Source organism: Amphiprion ocellaris, chromosome 4 (genome assembly GCF_022539595.1).
Source record: "Amphiprion ocellaris isolate individual 3 ecotype Okinawa chromosome 4, ASM2253959v1, whole genome shotgun sequence".
Lineage (NCBI taxonomy): Eukaryota > Metazoa > Chordata > Actinopteri > Pomacentridae > Amphiprion > Amphiprion ocellaris.
In genome coordinates, this window is record NC_072769.1 from 18,621,297 (window position 1) to 18,637,966 (window position 16,670).

Here is a 16,670-nt window from a genome sequence, read left to right on the forward strand (position 1 = left end):
CCTTTTTGATGAATGATTGTGTTTCTTTATGGGTTGATAGAATTCTCCTGCCATTTTTTTGCAGAGCTCATCAAACCTGATGTTTTAGACATACGTGGCTCTCGCGGGCCACAAATATAGCTGATGATCTTACAGAATATGATACATTGCTGTAGATTTAACTGTCCAGCATCATATAAATGATTTAAAATGAGCTCTACTTTAAGCACCTATAGCAGGAGAAAACAACACACACTTAAATGCAGCAGTAATATAACATACAATCCCAAAATATCATAAATAAAAGTGCACAATATATGATAAATGCACTGTGTATTTACTTTTGATACTTTAAGCATATTTCGCTGATAATACTTCAAGTTTTAAAAGCAAGATTTTTACTTGAGGTGAAGTCTTTTCATAGTGCAGTATTAAAGATTAAATATCTGAATACTTTCTTGCACCGCACAGGCTTTAGCTTTCCTAAACATGGTAATGTTCTTTATTTTCATCGGAAAAGCTTTCTAAGTTAACTACTATTTACTCTGTTTTGGTTCCAATCTCTAATGAAACAGGATTGAAAGAGGGTTTTTAAGTTGAAACTTCAATAAGCTTTAAATAAAATAATTTAATACTGTTCAGATGACTTACAAGAAATGTGGGGCTGTTAGATTATGGGGAAAAAACAAGCCTTTTAAGTTCACATCTCATCAAGTAACAAAATATATTTTATACAAACTGGACTCTATAAAGTTTTTTTCTTAGCCTGAACCATGAATAAATTCTTAATAAAACATTAGTAAGTTTTTTTTCCCTGCTATCCTGTAGGAGCCAACTGAACAAACGGGGTACTTCTTAATGTTTTCATATTTACTTCTGTCTCCTTATGATACCAGCTCTAACAAGCAAAAGGTGTGGTTTCATTAAATATTAGTTTTTCATTTCATTAAAAAAAGGCACACTTTTTTTGAGGAAAGCAGCAGAAATGATTCAAACACAAGCACACATGAAGCTGATTCAAATGGACAGAAATATGTTGAGCTGTAGCTTGTATTTTGAATTTATTGCAGACATATGTAGGCTTGTCAGTCTACATTACACTCATACTTCTTACTTTCAAGATTGCAAGTGCAGACACAGCACTCATTTCTCCTTTCAAGGTGTCCCTCTGCTGTCATCCAGACCTCGGCCTTTTTTTTTCTGGGGCAACTACGCAACACAGTTGACCTCATGCATAAAACAGACGGCACGCAATGCCACTGATGACTTCATGGTCATTAGGACATTTCCTTCAATCATGTGCCCCGTTTCTTTAAACAGTCACACACTGTATGCACTTATCTCAAACCATCTCACCACCACATCACCTGAGCCCTCTTACTTTATACAAAATCAAGCAGTGATGCAGTCTCACATTTAACCTAAAAAATCTGCCATCTTTTCTTATTTTGAATGACATCTCAAAGAATGTTTTAAAACACATGATATCATCTCTGTTACAGTGCAACTTTTGGGCAAAATTCACCAGAGACAATTAAAAATGAGTTAATTTTAAAATCAACAAGTCCACCTAGTGCTCCTATCACCAGACTTCACAGCCGTTCGTTGCTGTCGCTGGTGACAAAAGAGTGACAATCCAAGTGCATTAAGTACATTATTATTCACAGATAAAGGTCATACAAGATGCTAACAAAATGCATGTGAGAATGGCTTTTTATTCCTTTTATGATTGTACCTAACATTAGAATAGCTGGTTTACTGGAGCTTACAAATTATATTTCTTATTTATTTTAATATCACAGGGTTTCAAAATGATATGTAAATGAGCTAAAATATGTCGTCTAAAATTAGGAAAATATCTATTTTATTATCAAAACTCTACATTTGGACTTGTTCATACTAAGTTGCTTTGGCTATTTACTTTTTTTATTTGTTTATGGCAAACTCTAACTTTCTTAAAGTAATTTCTATACAACAAAGTGTAGAATCATTTTATATAAATCAATATTTAACTGCATCAGTTGTTCTATTTGCACTGCTCTCAAGGTACTCAGGGGCAAATTCAACTGAAAAATGTTAAAAAAATTCTATCATTAAGAAAATTTAAGTCACATTTCACCTCAAAAAGCATCGAATGTTGCGACATCAAATTACTCTAAAGAGCAGCTCATTTTCAAAAGTCAGCATTTCTTCCTGATCACTGCATGAATCACTGAGAATGAAATCAACTCATCGGGCAATTTATATAAAGTGTGCTGTCCCAGAGACAATACAATATGTATTTTACATGAAGGTACATAGACTGACCAGCAGCTCCAAATACCTTTAATTAGTGTTTAGTGTTGAAACGTGCTAAAAATAGCAATCTACAGTTTGCAGTATTTCTACATGGATGCTGGTATAACTGAGTCAAGTCAAGCACAATGACACATGGTGCCCCGCTGCACGTTCAAATGGAAACAGGACAGAAAAAAGAAAAGAAAATCAGAACTTCACTGTATCGAGAAAAAAAGGGGTGTTTAAAAAAACTAGCATGGATGTGATTAGCTAGAAATTTGTCGCAATTTAAACTAAACAGGTACAGACATGTAAAAAAAGAGATCACGACATTGCTGCGTGTAAAGACGCACCAACTAAACTACATGTACAGTCTGTGTACTCCTGTCTGCAGTGAAGTAACGTAACACCTCGTTGTACTCACAGAATGTTCGAATACCATGCATAACTCTGAGCCACAAACGCAGACGCAATCAGATGCACACGCATCAACTCCCATCTCATTACACAAAAGTGTAAACTGAACCAACACAAATAGAGGAAGTTATCCTCTAAATGCCTCAGCTGGCTCCGACTCATTAGGCCCAACACTACTTAGTGACCTAAGTATCCGTTAAACCAGAGTCCCAGCTCTGGTTCTTCTGAGTAACACACATGGTGCGTTTATCCTCACTTCTTTTCTCGCTGCTAACTCCAAGGAGCTGCCTTTAAAATATAAATACACACCACCTCACACAGCATATCAGTTGTGAAGGTATTAGCAGCATTTTGTGAGTCATGACTCGGAGGCTACACATACTTCAAGTAGAACATGAGCGACTCACTGCTAAAGAACAAAACACTGCAGAAGACTATTGTTGGAAGTCGTGGTAAGGCACATTGCAATGTCAGATGTACACCACCGTTCAAAAGTTTGGGGTCACCCAGGCAATTTCATGTTTTCCATGAAAACTCACACTTTTATTCATGTGTTAACATAATTGTACAAGGGTTTTCTAATCATCAATTAGCCTTTCAACACCATTAGCTAACACAATGTAGCATTAGAACACAGGAGTGATGGTTGCTGGAAATGTTCCTCTGTACCCCTATGGAGATATTCCATTAAAAATCTGCCTTTTCCAGCTAGAATAGTCATTTACCTCATTAACAATGTCTAGACTGGATTTATCATTCATTTAATGTTATCTTCATTGAAAAAAATGCTTTTCTTCCAAAAATAAGGACATTTCTAAATGACCCCAAACTTTTAAATAGTAGTTTATATTATTTTACTAATATTTGCTTAGGATATCTGTAGAATAGTATTCAAAATGCAATCATTTCATTTAGTCTTCTGATTGAACTCACAGTGAAAGAAAAACATGAGATGATTCTCCATTATGTCTTAATCTGTAAATTTTTTAAAATTCAGTGCAGACAAATGGTCCCCGTCATCAGAAAACTGTGTAAAATCTATTATTTACTGTAAGTATCAACTTGTGTGATTTAAACTGAGACTACGTAACTTCTGTGAAACAGTGACTTCGCCAATTACATGAACATAGTACATTAAATTCCTCTTTATTTTCCAACTTAGGTGGTGCCATGTCCGTCAAGGACACCATCATCAATATCCCCAGTGCATCCCATCTTTTTTTTATTAATATTTGATAAAAATGCAGCCTTAATGGATTTTAAAAATCAATAGTACATGATAGCATAGTGAAGTTTAATATACAGAAATCCATCCATCCTTTTTCCACTGCCAGTCCAGGGGGCAGAAATCTACCCAAGGTTGTCCATATGTTTTTCTCCATGGCCACATCCTCCATTTTTCCTGGAGGACTCTGAGGCATTCCCAGACCAGATAGGGTATGTAATGCCTCCACAGTATTCTGGGTCTGCCCTGTGACCTCCTCATAGTTAGATCTGTCTGTCCTTGTAGCTCGTCATCCTCTCTTTGCATCAGCATGCAAATGAAACCCATGTTGGACACTCGGGTCTCATACTTTTAGTTATTACCTACAGCTAATGGGTAATGTTTAGGGTTGAAGCGTACATTGACTAGCAAGTCAAAAAGTCTGATTGTTCAGCTTTCTCTTCACTATAGCAGTCCAATACTGCAACTGTGCAGCTGCCACTACTCTGCTTGCAAACCTCACCCTCCATTTTGCCCTCGAACCGAGCAAGACACCAGAGTCATCCACTTGGGGCAGTAATTCACTCAAAACTGCAAAGGAGCAACCCACCATGAACCATGCCCCAGACTCTAATTGCTTCTGCTTTACGACTGGCCATAAACCATGTCAGTGTGCACTGGAAGTTAAAGCATGATGGCAGCAGAAACATTTCATCCACAAAAAGCAGAGATGCAATCCTCAGGAAACCGTACCTCGACACTACTTGGCTCCACACTTTGGCTATGGCTAAAAATTCTGTCTGTGAACATCACAAACTGAATTAGAGGCGAGTCACAAGCCTGAACCCTGATCTCACTCCGGTTATACAAGAACCAAAGGGCTCATAATAACGGCCCTGGTACTTCACAGTACCTAACACAAGCTACTGGGTAAAAACACACAAAGCCTCAGTGGGCAAACTCATGATCCCTTCAGGATTTCTGCTAAATAAAACAGCTGGTTCACTGTTCCACAAGCAAAATGGCTCTAAGGTTAGAGCTTCCTTTCTAGCAACATGAAATAAGCTTTTCTAGGGAGGTTAAGCAATGTGATACCACAGTGTTTGGAGCACAAGGATTGAGGAGTGTCAATACAATAATCAAGTGAGCGCCACAGTGACCAGAGCTTTAACCATCAAGTAAATCTCATCCACCCAATGGCACCTTTCTTCCACTGAAGGGCTCTTTGACTACCTGAGTAACCTCATTCTTCTCCAAGCCTTCTACCATGAACCTGCTATGGAGGAACTCATTTAGGTTCAACAAATGGTTTCCTCGGCAGCTCATCCTTAGTCCTGGTCAACAGTTCCTCTGTCCTGCTGAAAACAACTTTAGGATAAGCCTTTCTGTGTTGGTGGATGGTTTGTCAAAACCTCCTTGAGGCTAAACGAAAGTCAGTCTCAAGGTTTTCCATGGGATACAGGAAAAAATCTGCCAAAAAGGCTTTTTGGGCTACAATGGGATTTGTGTTTGGACACTGGAATAAAGTGGCTGCAGGGCTGACTCATTGCAATGGGACCAAACACAGCAGAAAGAGTGACCCCTTGTCAGGTACTTTAATTTTACTACTGTGATAAAAACTAATGTCATTTATGGTCATACAAGACCAAGAGAGACTCTGCAAACAAATCCTCCAAGTGTATTGACTTTAGTAGAGTTACATTTTGTTTCTTATATATTCTACCTTTCTTTTGTAAGAGTGATGTTGTGATATTTTTTCTTCTCACAAGTTACGTAGTCTCAATATAAATGCATGGTAACATTAAACTCATTAACAAAATGGTGGCTTGGCCAATAGTGACTAACACTGAACTGTAACAGAAGACCTGCCTTGTTTCCTTTTGAATAGACATGCTGCAGTGCACAAACAGCATTTAAACAGAGATTGGTTTTAGACAGCAGCTGAACGGAAAGTATTACAAAGCCGATTCATAGCATCAGCCAGAGAGAGTGGCTGAATGAGTTAACTCTACAAAGTGCTGCGATGCATACAGAATACAGTAATGTCTGCTGTAAGGATAAATAACACAACAGGGTGGGGGCAGGAGATGATGGCAGAAGATGTCCTGGCAGTAGATCCCAGGGTGGGGTGACACTTACAGTGAATGACGGCGGATTCCTCAACAGAGATATCTGGAGGTGAGAAAGAAGACATAGTATGGAAGTTAAAGTCAGATGGGTGCAAACAAGGTGACAGTTCAGAGGAGAAATGCTACTTAGGCAGGTTTATTACAGAAAATGTTTATTTTCAGTCTGCAGATTTCATAATTTTGAACCACGTGACCAGATTCAGCCAAATCCCCGCCACTGGCATGCCGCTCGATTTGTTTACATAAAAGTTATGGAAGTCTCCAGTGCTCTCCACCTCCGTCTCCCCATTTAGGAAGAAGCAGAGGGGGAGGGGGCTATAAAAAGTTGACCCGATCTCAGTCCCGTAGACTCGCTTCCAAGCTGGAGCTGCAGCAGCATCTGATCTCTCTGAGCAGCTGTCCTCTCCCTGCATCAGCACAACAAATACTTTACATTGCCTGACCTTTTCCTCCTGCATCACTATCCCAGCCATGCCCCCCATGTCCCTCACGCACGCACACACACACGCACGCACGCACGCACGCACGCACGCACGCACGCACGCACGCACGCACGCACGCACGCACGCACGCACGCACGCACGCACACACACACACACACACACACACACCGTGTCCCCTTCACACCACTACTCAACCCCATGCTCGGCCCCTGCCTGCCACGCACCCAGCTGACATGTATCCCTCATGCTCATGCAGTTGTATTATTGCTCTGACACATTAGCTGAGAATGGACTGTGGCTAGTTGTAAATGTGTATATATGAGTGTATCAGAAGAGGAGTGGGCTGCACCATGTAACATAGCAAAGATACAGTTCTGGATTTATTTCTGTCCTATTTTTGGCAGAGAAAAGTTCATTTATGCTGTGGTATCCTTTTTTCTGTTCCATTTGAGTGAGCTTTGCACTTATAAAGTTTTGTTTAATATTTTTTTTATTGTTTGCATAGTGGTTCATGTACTTAGTTATGGTGCACAATTTAATAATAACTCAAGAAAGCACAAGTGCTATCGATATTAGCATGAGTTGGATTTCACACCAGAGTTGAAAAGTCACTGGTTCAGTGGAAGAAAATCATAACTGATGTTACAAGTCAAAATGTCTGTGAGAAAAAGGCCTGCTGAGATTAATTTGGAAACGGAACTTAGACACAGATATGGTAAGTGTTGCCTGTATATGAATGAATTTATCAGCATGATGGTGAAAATGTACTTGCTAAAAACGAACAAAAACAAAACTTTAGTTTAACTAACCCTAACCCTATCCCTCTACCAACATGAGACTTCACCTGAGTTTCTGCAGCAACATTAAAATTTAACATTGTAATGACTGTGTACAATTGTTTGAATTGAACTGCCTGTTGTCTGTTATCTATTTTGTATTATGTCCTGTTTATTTTAGATGTTCTCTCTTGTTTTATTTTATTTTCAGCTGCCTGTTTCTTTGGTGTTATGTCGTCTCTCTAATTACTTCTCTACATTTTTTAGGATTTTTAATTTCTTTTAACCCTCCATCTTATTCTTTAATTTTCAAACTGCCTAGTTCCCTTGTTTGATGAGTGCTAATCTAGCTATTACTAATTTAATTTATTATCATTTTTACTATTTATTTTAAATAACTGCTCTGACTTGTCTCCTGTATCTTGCTTGATTGTCTGTGTTGCATGTATTGACTACCAAAGCATCTTGTGAATGCTGTTCTTAAGGGTGCTATATAAACAAAGTTATCATTATTATTATTATGCAATGTGGTCATGTGCCTTACATTGTTTACTTGTTTATTTGCACATCATACTACACTTTAGTACCATGAGGTTGTAACTGTTTTATTGTGGCCTTTTAGTTGTTTATTGTACAAAATGTATATACTTGAAACTAGGGTTGCCACCTTTCAGAAATGAAAATAAAGGACGCCCACCACGGCTCCTCGGGGCCACATTTCAGGAAAGTTGGAAAGATATTCACAGACTCGGACTTCCAGCATCAATATCTCATTAGATATATGTTGTGAAAACATAAACGATGCCTCTTTTCCATCAATATAAGGTACACTGTGCTACTTGATAAAACTGGGCTTGTAGCATATTGTGTACCTACAGAGAACAAGATTGAAGTTATTGAATATTTGTGTCTCTCTTCGCTGTTGCAGTGGTTTTGCAGACAGTTCCTGTGCATTCGTCACACAGCCAGCTACACATAGACATCAGTGTTATTTCTGCAGCTTGAAAGACAGCTACTGTTGATAAAACTGGGCTTGTAGCACATTGTCCACCTTACAACGATGGGAAAGAGGCACCGTTTATGTTTTGACAACCTATATCTAATAAGTCATTGATGCCGGAAGTGTGAATCTGTGAATATCTTTCCAACTTTACTGAACTTGGGGCCACTACCACCTAAGGAGTGATATATTTAATTTGGAAAAAAGCATTTAGCCATACTTAAAGCTTTAAGTGCTTTATTAACATGAAACTAAGAATTTTGTATTGTTTTATGATCACAGGTTCTGCCTGAACAGAAGTGGCATCATTTTAAACAGTGAAACCACACTAATGAAATAAACTGTAATGAGCAACCAGTGTGCAATACTGGATTCTGCAAAAACATAAGCAACTGAATGCAGAATACTGGACAAAGAAATTCTCTACATTTTTTCCCATCTAAATCTTATCTTAACACAGTTAATGTATTAACTTATTTATGTGTGTATGCATGTGTTTACCGTTTTATTTAGTACTGTTAGCATATCAGAGTTCTGAGTGAGTTTTTCTTTAGATAGGCAAAGGCCACTTATTGATTACATATTGGCTATTATATAAATGTTTATTAAAACTAAAAGGCATTAAAAAATATTAAACAACTTAAGGATTTTTTGAGTCACTAAAATACTTTAGTGGAAATTCGTTCCAGAGAAAAGTTTGCAATTATTCTGGATAATTCACAAACTCCACTACAGAAATGTATTTCTTGTTCTGTGTAAGTCTGAATTAAATTCTCATGGACACTAGCAAAGTCTGTAGTTTATGCTAATGAGGTGACCTGAAAGCTATCAACTTTCAGTACTAACTTATGAAGTAAGTAACTTATGAAGCAAGAGCCTAAAGACTGTCGTAGATATCACTAAGAACAAGTGGAACAGTATTTTTTAATATCATTTTCCCTAAACTTTAGCTAAATTTTATTTTCCCAGTACTACACCCTATACAGCACACTTTTTTTTTTCAAACAACTAATATAAGCTAACTATCCAGATTATTGTCACATTTGGTTTCAGCTGATCTGTTGTCAATGTAGTGATCTGACAACTTCATAACAGCTGTGTAAATTACAGATTTGTTGTAAATTACACTTTCATTAGTTAGAAATAAATAAACATTACAGTGAATACACTTTGTTGCCATTTTCCCTTTAGATAATTATTATCTGTGGACCAATTATTAGTACAGTCGCACAAGGAAATATTGTTCCAACTTATTCAAGTTTCATGAAATGTGACAAACAAGGAACGAACACATTAATAAACCGTAACCTTATATGAGTAATTAAACCATTTATAACTAATTAAGAATAACTTCATGTAAGGTGTCACTAACTGGAATAGTTTCCTGTGACACTTACCAACCCTGAGAATAAACCATGTAAACAAACTCGTCTCACACTATCAAAATAGCCCGACGATGTGTAATGCAGAGAAAAGCTCTGGGCCGTGGCTGAAAATCCAACCTCCCAGCTAGTCCAGCCGAGCTCAGTAGAGTCGGGTTACCTGTCATGGAGCTACTGCATGTCTATTAACACTGACGTGCCACCAGTGAAGCGGTCAGGCTGGACTCCTGCTTTAGCAACATTTACAACATAAAAATGACATAAAAACTCAGGTGGGACATGAAGGGCACCAGGCAGGCTTCATGAAGGTAATGGTGTTGTGCAATAATGCTTCAGGATGAGAAACCTCAGAATATCAAACTCATTGTGGCATAGATTGTTACCCTGAAAATGACTCATAACAGTATTCCCACTGCTGTAACTGAGGTCATGTATACACCACAAGTTTTTATTCCCCAAGAATTCCAAAATGTCAACTTTCAGTAATATCTAGTTGATTAAAAATATTTTAAAGACGCACTATCGTTCAAAAGTTTGGAGTCACTTAGAAATGTTTTTGAAAGAAAGCATTTTTTCAATGAAGATAACATTCAAATAATCAGAAATACAGCCTAAACATTGTTAATGTGGTAAATGACTATTCTCTTGTCAGGGTGACCTTAAACTTTTGAACGGTACCATATGTTGCCTCAGATTATTTTTGTCAACTTAATAAAATAACTTCAAAATTTTATAAAATTTAGCCTGAAAGCTGCATTAGTTTGTTGAGATTATGAATAGTTTGTTCTTTAAAATGACAGAAAATAGTAACAAATGCCTATCACAAGAGTGGTATTCTACACTGAAAACCAGGAAACAATTCAAAAGGAGCAAGTAATTAGAAGAATATGACATTTTTGAGAGTGACGTTTATGAGAAAGACTTTACTGGCAGCTGCTTGATCCCCAGTATGTACACTACAGTTCAAAAGTTTGGGGTCACCCAGGCAATTTCATGTTTTCTGTGAAAACTCACACTTTTATTCATGTACTAACATAATTGAAAAATGGTTTTCTAATCATCAATTAGCCTTTCAACACCATTAGCTAACACAATGTAGCATTAGAACACAGGAGTGATGGTTGCTGGAAATGTTCCTCTGTACCCCTATGGAGATATTCCATTAAAAATCTGCCTTTTCCAGCTAGAATAGTCATTTACCACATTAACAATGTTTCTGATTCATTTAATATCTCCATAGGGGTACAGAGGAACATTTCCAGCAACCATCACTCCTGTGTTCTAATACTACATTGTGTTAGTTAATGGTGTTGAAAGGCTAATTGATGATTAGAAAACACACTTGTGCAATTATGTTAGCACATGAATAAAAGTGTGAGTTTTCATGGAAAACATGAAATTGTCTGGGTGACCCCAAACTTTAGAACAGTAGTGTATATTTTTAAAATATTGATCATTTAGATAAAGTAACGTTAAAATGTACACACTTGTTATAGTTTCTACTCTTCTATGGTTTGTTATGATGTGGACTAAGGTGAGTTGCAAGCTTGCATTACAAATCCTAAATGCCTTTTGTCTGCTTCCAAAACAATGTATTCAAACACTGAACAACACAGAAAATAAAATGTGAAGGGGTGAAGAGGATGGCGCTTCCTCTTTTGAACTTACATGTCTAAGGAGATGTTCTCTTGGTCACCGATGCTCCACTACAAAGCTCATCGTTGTTCCGTCGAAGGAGGGAGGGGCGATGATTCTTGGACCTTGTTGCGTTGTGATGCTGATGACTGGCTTCCTCTCCGAGCGGTTAGCGGCGCTCCCTCTGCTGGTCACGTGTCCCAAACTCACAGGTAGCTTCAGATTCCCCTGTGGAGCTTCTCCTGTCGCGCTGTAATACGCACTCTCTGCACCTGCCGTGCTGCTCTCCGGCCGAGGGCTTCTGGCCTTTTTGACATTTTCTCCACCTGCACCCTCTGAGTGACAGGGGGACTGAGGCAACACTGCCTGGGCTGCCAGAGTGGGTGAGGGGATGAGGCCGGGGTAGATCATGTAGGTGGGGGCGAAGGCTCCTGGACTGAGTGCCAGGGGAGACAAAGAGAGAGGCACGGGGGTGACAGGGGTGACAGGGGTGACAGGAGCAACAGGTGAATGAGGCATTGGTACATCCACATACTGGCCGGTCTCAGGGTCAAACAGTCTCTTAGTGGTGGCCTGTATGGGAGTGTCCACTAAGTAATAGTGTCCTGTTGTGGGGTCCAGAAGCATTTTGCGTTGGGTTTGTGCGATTGAATCTCCAGTTGAAGGAGTAGGCGACACAGTGGGGACAGTGGGAGAGAAACACAACACCTGCTGCTGTATGTGAGGGCCTGATGCTGCCGCTGAGTGATGGTAGATGGTTGCAGCCGGATACTCCGTGATTAACGGAGACCTTTTCTGCTCAGGTCCTTTGCTCCCACCTGCGTTCCCCTCCCTTGAGACCGGCTCCGGATTCGGCAGTTTGATTTCATTTGCATACCCCAACCCTGGTATGGTTAAATAGTTCTCAGAGTCTGAGCAGCCCTGTGTGGCAGAGGGGTTAGTGGGGCTGATTTTGACCTTCCCCTGCTCCGCCTGGCCATGTTTCGGTGCCTCTATTTTCACTGAGAGCGGAGTCACCGCTGTCTTAGAGCTTTTCGTGGTCAGTGATGTTTGCAGTGCAGAGCTTTGTGGAGCAGGGTTACTATCTGAACTGATGCTAACACGTGTTTTATTGCCAAAATGGAGAACGCTTTTGTTAGTGAATGTTTTACCCTGCTGCGATTGTGTTTTAAAGGTGTCACTGTTATAAGGAACATGTATTATATTCAATGTTCTTTTATCTCCCTGTGGTTTCCCTGTTTCTGTGGCATTTATTAGAGGAATCCTGTCAGTGTTCGCCGTCTCCAGCTCCTCCCCTCCCTGCTCCTCCCTGGCAATAAGTGACAACACGTGGCTGTCTGCGATGGGGTGTGGAGCCTGAGTCTTACGCTTCCACTCATTTCTGTCAAAAACATAAAGTTGCTCCATTGTTTTGACAGCTGCTTTTAGCTTCTCCAGTGCATCCTGTTTTGGTATCATAGGCTCATTTCTCCTCTCAGCTGTCTCACCCGTGAACTTCTCCTGCCTCTGTTTTGTGTGTTTGCCTTCAGGATTTGCTTGGATCTCTGATTGGTCAGTATGTCCCTGCTTAGTTGCAACAGGTGGCACCCTGCCAGCTGTACAAGGTGTGTTGTCACTTTGGGATGTTTCAGATGGGGCCCCCACCTCTGTTTGTTTCTGTGATGCAGCAGTTGTCTGCGATTTAGCATTTGTTTTAACAGAGTTGCATTTAATCACAATAGGAGATGGTAATAGATGTTTGACTGGCTCCATTTTGGCCTTTTCCTCAAGTTTATCACCCGCTGTGGTACATTTACCATCACTATTATCCAAAGAAACAAAGCGATATGAGCTTTTTACCAGTTTACGCACATCCCTGACATGATATATTGGTGTTTGAAACTTGCATTTGGTGTCTCTTATGTCTCTAACTGTGAAGTTTGGAACCTTATCTGCTGCAGACAACACATGGCATTTGGCATCATCTGCTGCCCTGAATGTGTTGACATTGTAACTTATTTTAGGGGTTAAGAGGCTGGCGATATTCAGTGTACAGCCTTTATTTTCCTTCACACTTCTCAGGCGTATTTTAATCTCAGGCGCTTTTCCGTCCTTACCATTTTCTTCTCTGCCTGCTATGTTTCCCTCATTGCCCATATTTAGCTCTTTTTCAAATTTCTGTGAGCCATCAGGTGCAGCTGTGACAGCCTCTGTAAAATCCCTGTCCTTTGAAACAAGCTGGCAGCTCGGAACAAAAAGCAGTTTTGTCAGCATGCTGCTGGTGTCTAATGCCTCCTTCACTGTGGTCTGTGTGTCACTCACAGACGTAGGTTCAGCCTCTTTTACAGCTTCCTGCCCTTCTTTTAAAGAATTAAATGCACTACTTTGGCTGTGGATAAGTGGTGCTTTTTGAGGTTCATCTTGGCCCTTTTCTGAATCATCTGGGGCTTTGCTGCCTTTCGTCTCCTCTGCAGGCCCACAGGAACTGGATCTGCCTTGATCTTCAGCAGAATTAACAGTAAATCCTGAGCCTGACTCTGAGGTTTGCCTTTGCAACCCTTTCCCTTGATCTTTTATCTGAAAAGAGGGTGACAGTGCTGGATACGTGTCACAGATTTCCCCCCTCTCCATTTTGCGCTCCTGCTCAAACTGCATCTTTTTGGAAATCACATTTTTCAGCAGACTGGATGCAAAAATTGCCCTTTTGTGTGTGTCCCCCATGCCGTCTGTGTGATGGTACTGCATCTCACACCCGGACCTGGCCAACACAGTCCCGGTAAACTCATTGGATCGAGCCTTCTTGGAACATTTGGAGCCCCTGCTTGATTCGTGAGACTGAACATTGCAGCGGAAATTCAACGTGACTCCACGCTGCGCTGGCTGAACAGCATCCTTCAGCTGGATCTTTTTACTAGAAGATGATGCTTGTTGAGATGTTGTTCTCCTGTTTAGGGCATACATTTTGGTTTGGGGAGCTTTCATGCCGGTACCAGACTTACCATGCTTGTTACTGTCCACAGCCTTGTTCATTTCCAACGTTGCGCTGGAAGTCTTGTGTGCAATTACGCTGCGCTCTCGTCCCCGCGATATGTCTCCATAATTCCAGTCTACATAAGCCGACCATTTATTCAGCCCATATTCCGACACAGAGGATTCGCTGGAGGTGCTAAGATTAATGGCATCGAAGTATGGACATGCCAAGCTCCGGAAAGACTTTGCGGTTAAATTACGCACCTCCTTATCAGCGTCGTCCAGCTCACTGATGGAGCTGGACGCTCCGCTGGAATACTCATTAATATCTTTCCGTCTCAGTTTGGTTGCAAGGTGCTGACGGCCCGGAGCAGGGATGAAATATTGGGCTCTATCGCACAGGGGCCCCGCTCTGGCGCCAGAGCTCACAAAGGAGAAATGGCTCCTGTCTCCAAAGTGTTTTGTGTAGCCGCATGTGCTGCTGTCAAAGACGCTGACGGGGTCGTTCACCGCTCTGGAGGAGGTTTTTATCGAAAAGTGAATTTTCCCTGCATCGGGGTCTCCGCTGCGGTTTTTGCACACACTTTCATCTGAGCTGGCGCATTTATCCGAGTCACACAGATCACTCTCCTCCTGCTCAGTGCTGACAACTGCTCCACCAAGATTAGACTGCACTTTCGCCTGGCTCCTGCCCTCCAGTATCAAAGTCCCCTCCTGGGTTTCATCGCTTTCAAAAGAGGCGTAGTCCACAAAGGAATAGACCAGGTTGTCGTCTTCGAAATCCCAGCACGTCCCTCGGCCCAGGTCGTAATCTACGTCGTGGTCGAGCTCGGTCAGCTGGATTTCGTGCGTGGTGATATAGTGGGACTCGTCCTCCACCGTGTCGGAGCCGCAGTGGTCGGACAACACCGCGCTGGCGCCGTCATCAGACTCGGTCTTGCTGTTCAGATACATGTCCGTGTACTGGAGCTCATCGCTCTCACTGCACACATGTTCGCTGCAGTCACTGGGGTCGAGCTCGGCCTGGCGCTGCTTCTCATTCTCTGAGTCCTGATCGGTGTTGGGAAGTTTGGTCAGAGTTTCCAGGGGAGCCTCGGCAGACGGAGGTCCGGGGTCCCGCTCCTCTGAAATGATCTTACGCTCTTCCTGCTTCGAGCTGTCGCATTTGATCACAGACAGCTGGTTCCCTTCACCGGTGAAAGTGACTTTCACCGTTTTCGGGCCGTCAGGTTTCATGTCCAGATCCACATAGTTGGACTCGTCGCTGTTCGTCTCGGTGGTCCGGTTCTTCCCCTCCCTGCTGTCCCCCTTAGTCTTGTCGTCCGTGAGCAGCTTGCTGTGAAGTCCGGTGTCATCTCGGTAAGTGAGAGTTTTCTCCGCTGCTTCCATTTAGTCCGGTCTTACCGTCAGGTGGTCCTCGTTTACGATGTTATCCTGACACAGGACGGAAAACTCTGCAGGCTGGAGCGGCGAGGGGGGACGCAGGGCGAGGAGGGGGAGGGAGGGGAGGGGGAGAGAGAGCGAGAGAGAGAGAGAGAGAGAGAGAGAGAGAGAGAGAGAGAGAGAGAGAGAGAGAGAGAGAGAGAGAGAGAGATGGGGGAGTCCCGAGGAAAATCCCATGATGCCTGCGTGTCAGTCTCACGCAGCTACCTTTTTCTTACAATCAGACCTTTTCTAACTTGTGCTCTTCAGCACCTTCCTGGACGAACAGCTCCTCTGCTCACTCCATTAAACTCACTTTTTTCACTCATGCAAGCTCAATATTTGCAGTTTAAAAGTATCAGTGTCCTTCAGGTTTTTATTTGGTTATTTTCTCATTGTAAATAAATTGTAAATTCTGTCTTATTGCTGTTGTGTGTTCCTATCTTGCCTTAAACCACATTTAACATTTTATTTGAAAGCATTTTGTAACAGTAGCTTTGCAAGCAGCTACATACAGTTCGAAAAATGGCACATTTATCATTAAGAAAGTAAGCTATTTTGTAAAAAAGTAAGTAAACTATGTTTGCCAGCTACAGATAAGATCATTAAATAGACAGCAAGAGGAATAGTCAAACACAGACAATGAAAAACAAAATATAAACCAGCATGGAAAGGAAACTTGGGGAAATTTCATCTGATAGGTAATAGGATATGAGGACATAATGTCTGGAAAACACTCAAATACAAAATATCTGAAATATATAGATGCATTATGACTTAAGTAAGTTCAAATATGTGAATATTGCTAAAAAAAATTCAGAGAATAAAATTAAAATGGCTGACATATAGTGACAGCAAACAGCAGTACAAATAAAGTACTTAAAAAGTGGCACATTTTAACATTAAGAAATAAGCTATTTTGTAAGAAGTAAGTAAACTATGTTTCCCAGATACAGACAAAAGCATTCAGAGTTTCTGGGAATAGTCAAACAAAGAGAATATATAATGCCAGCATGGAAGGGAATCTTTAGGAAAATGTATTTTGGAAACATGCTGT

General features: G+C 40.9%; 1 protein-coding gene across 1 annotated transcript; it reads right to left on the reverse strand.

The window, feature by feature from the left end:
- Positions 1 to 995: 995 nt before the first annotated feature.
- On the reverse strand, positions 996 to 15,668 carry LOC111575336 (uncharacterized protein C4orf54-like). Its single transcript, XM_023280382.3, has 2 exons — positions 11,276 to 15,668; positions 996 to 6,049 (listed from the first exon to the last, which is right to left on the reverse strand). Exon 1 carries the CDS (start codon positions 15,578 to 15,580, stop codon positions 11,300 to 11,302), a length of 4,281 nt encoding a protein of 1,426 aa, XP_023136150.3. The 5' UTR covers positions 15,581 to 15,668; the 3' UTR covers positions 996 to 6,049; positions 11,276 to 11,299.
- Between the last annotated feature and the right edge of the window lie 1,002 nt (positions 15,669 to 16,670).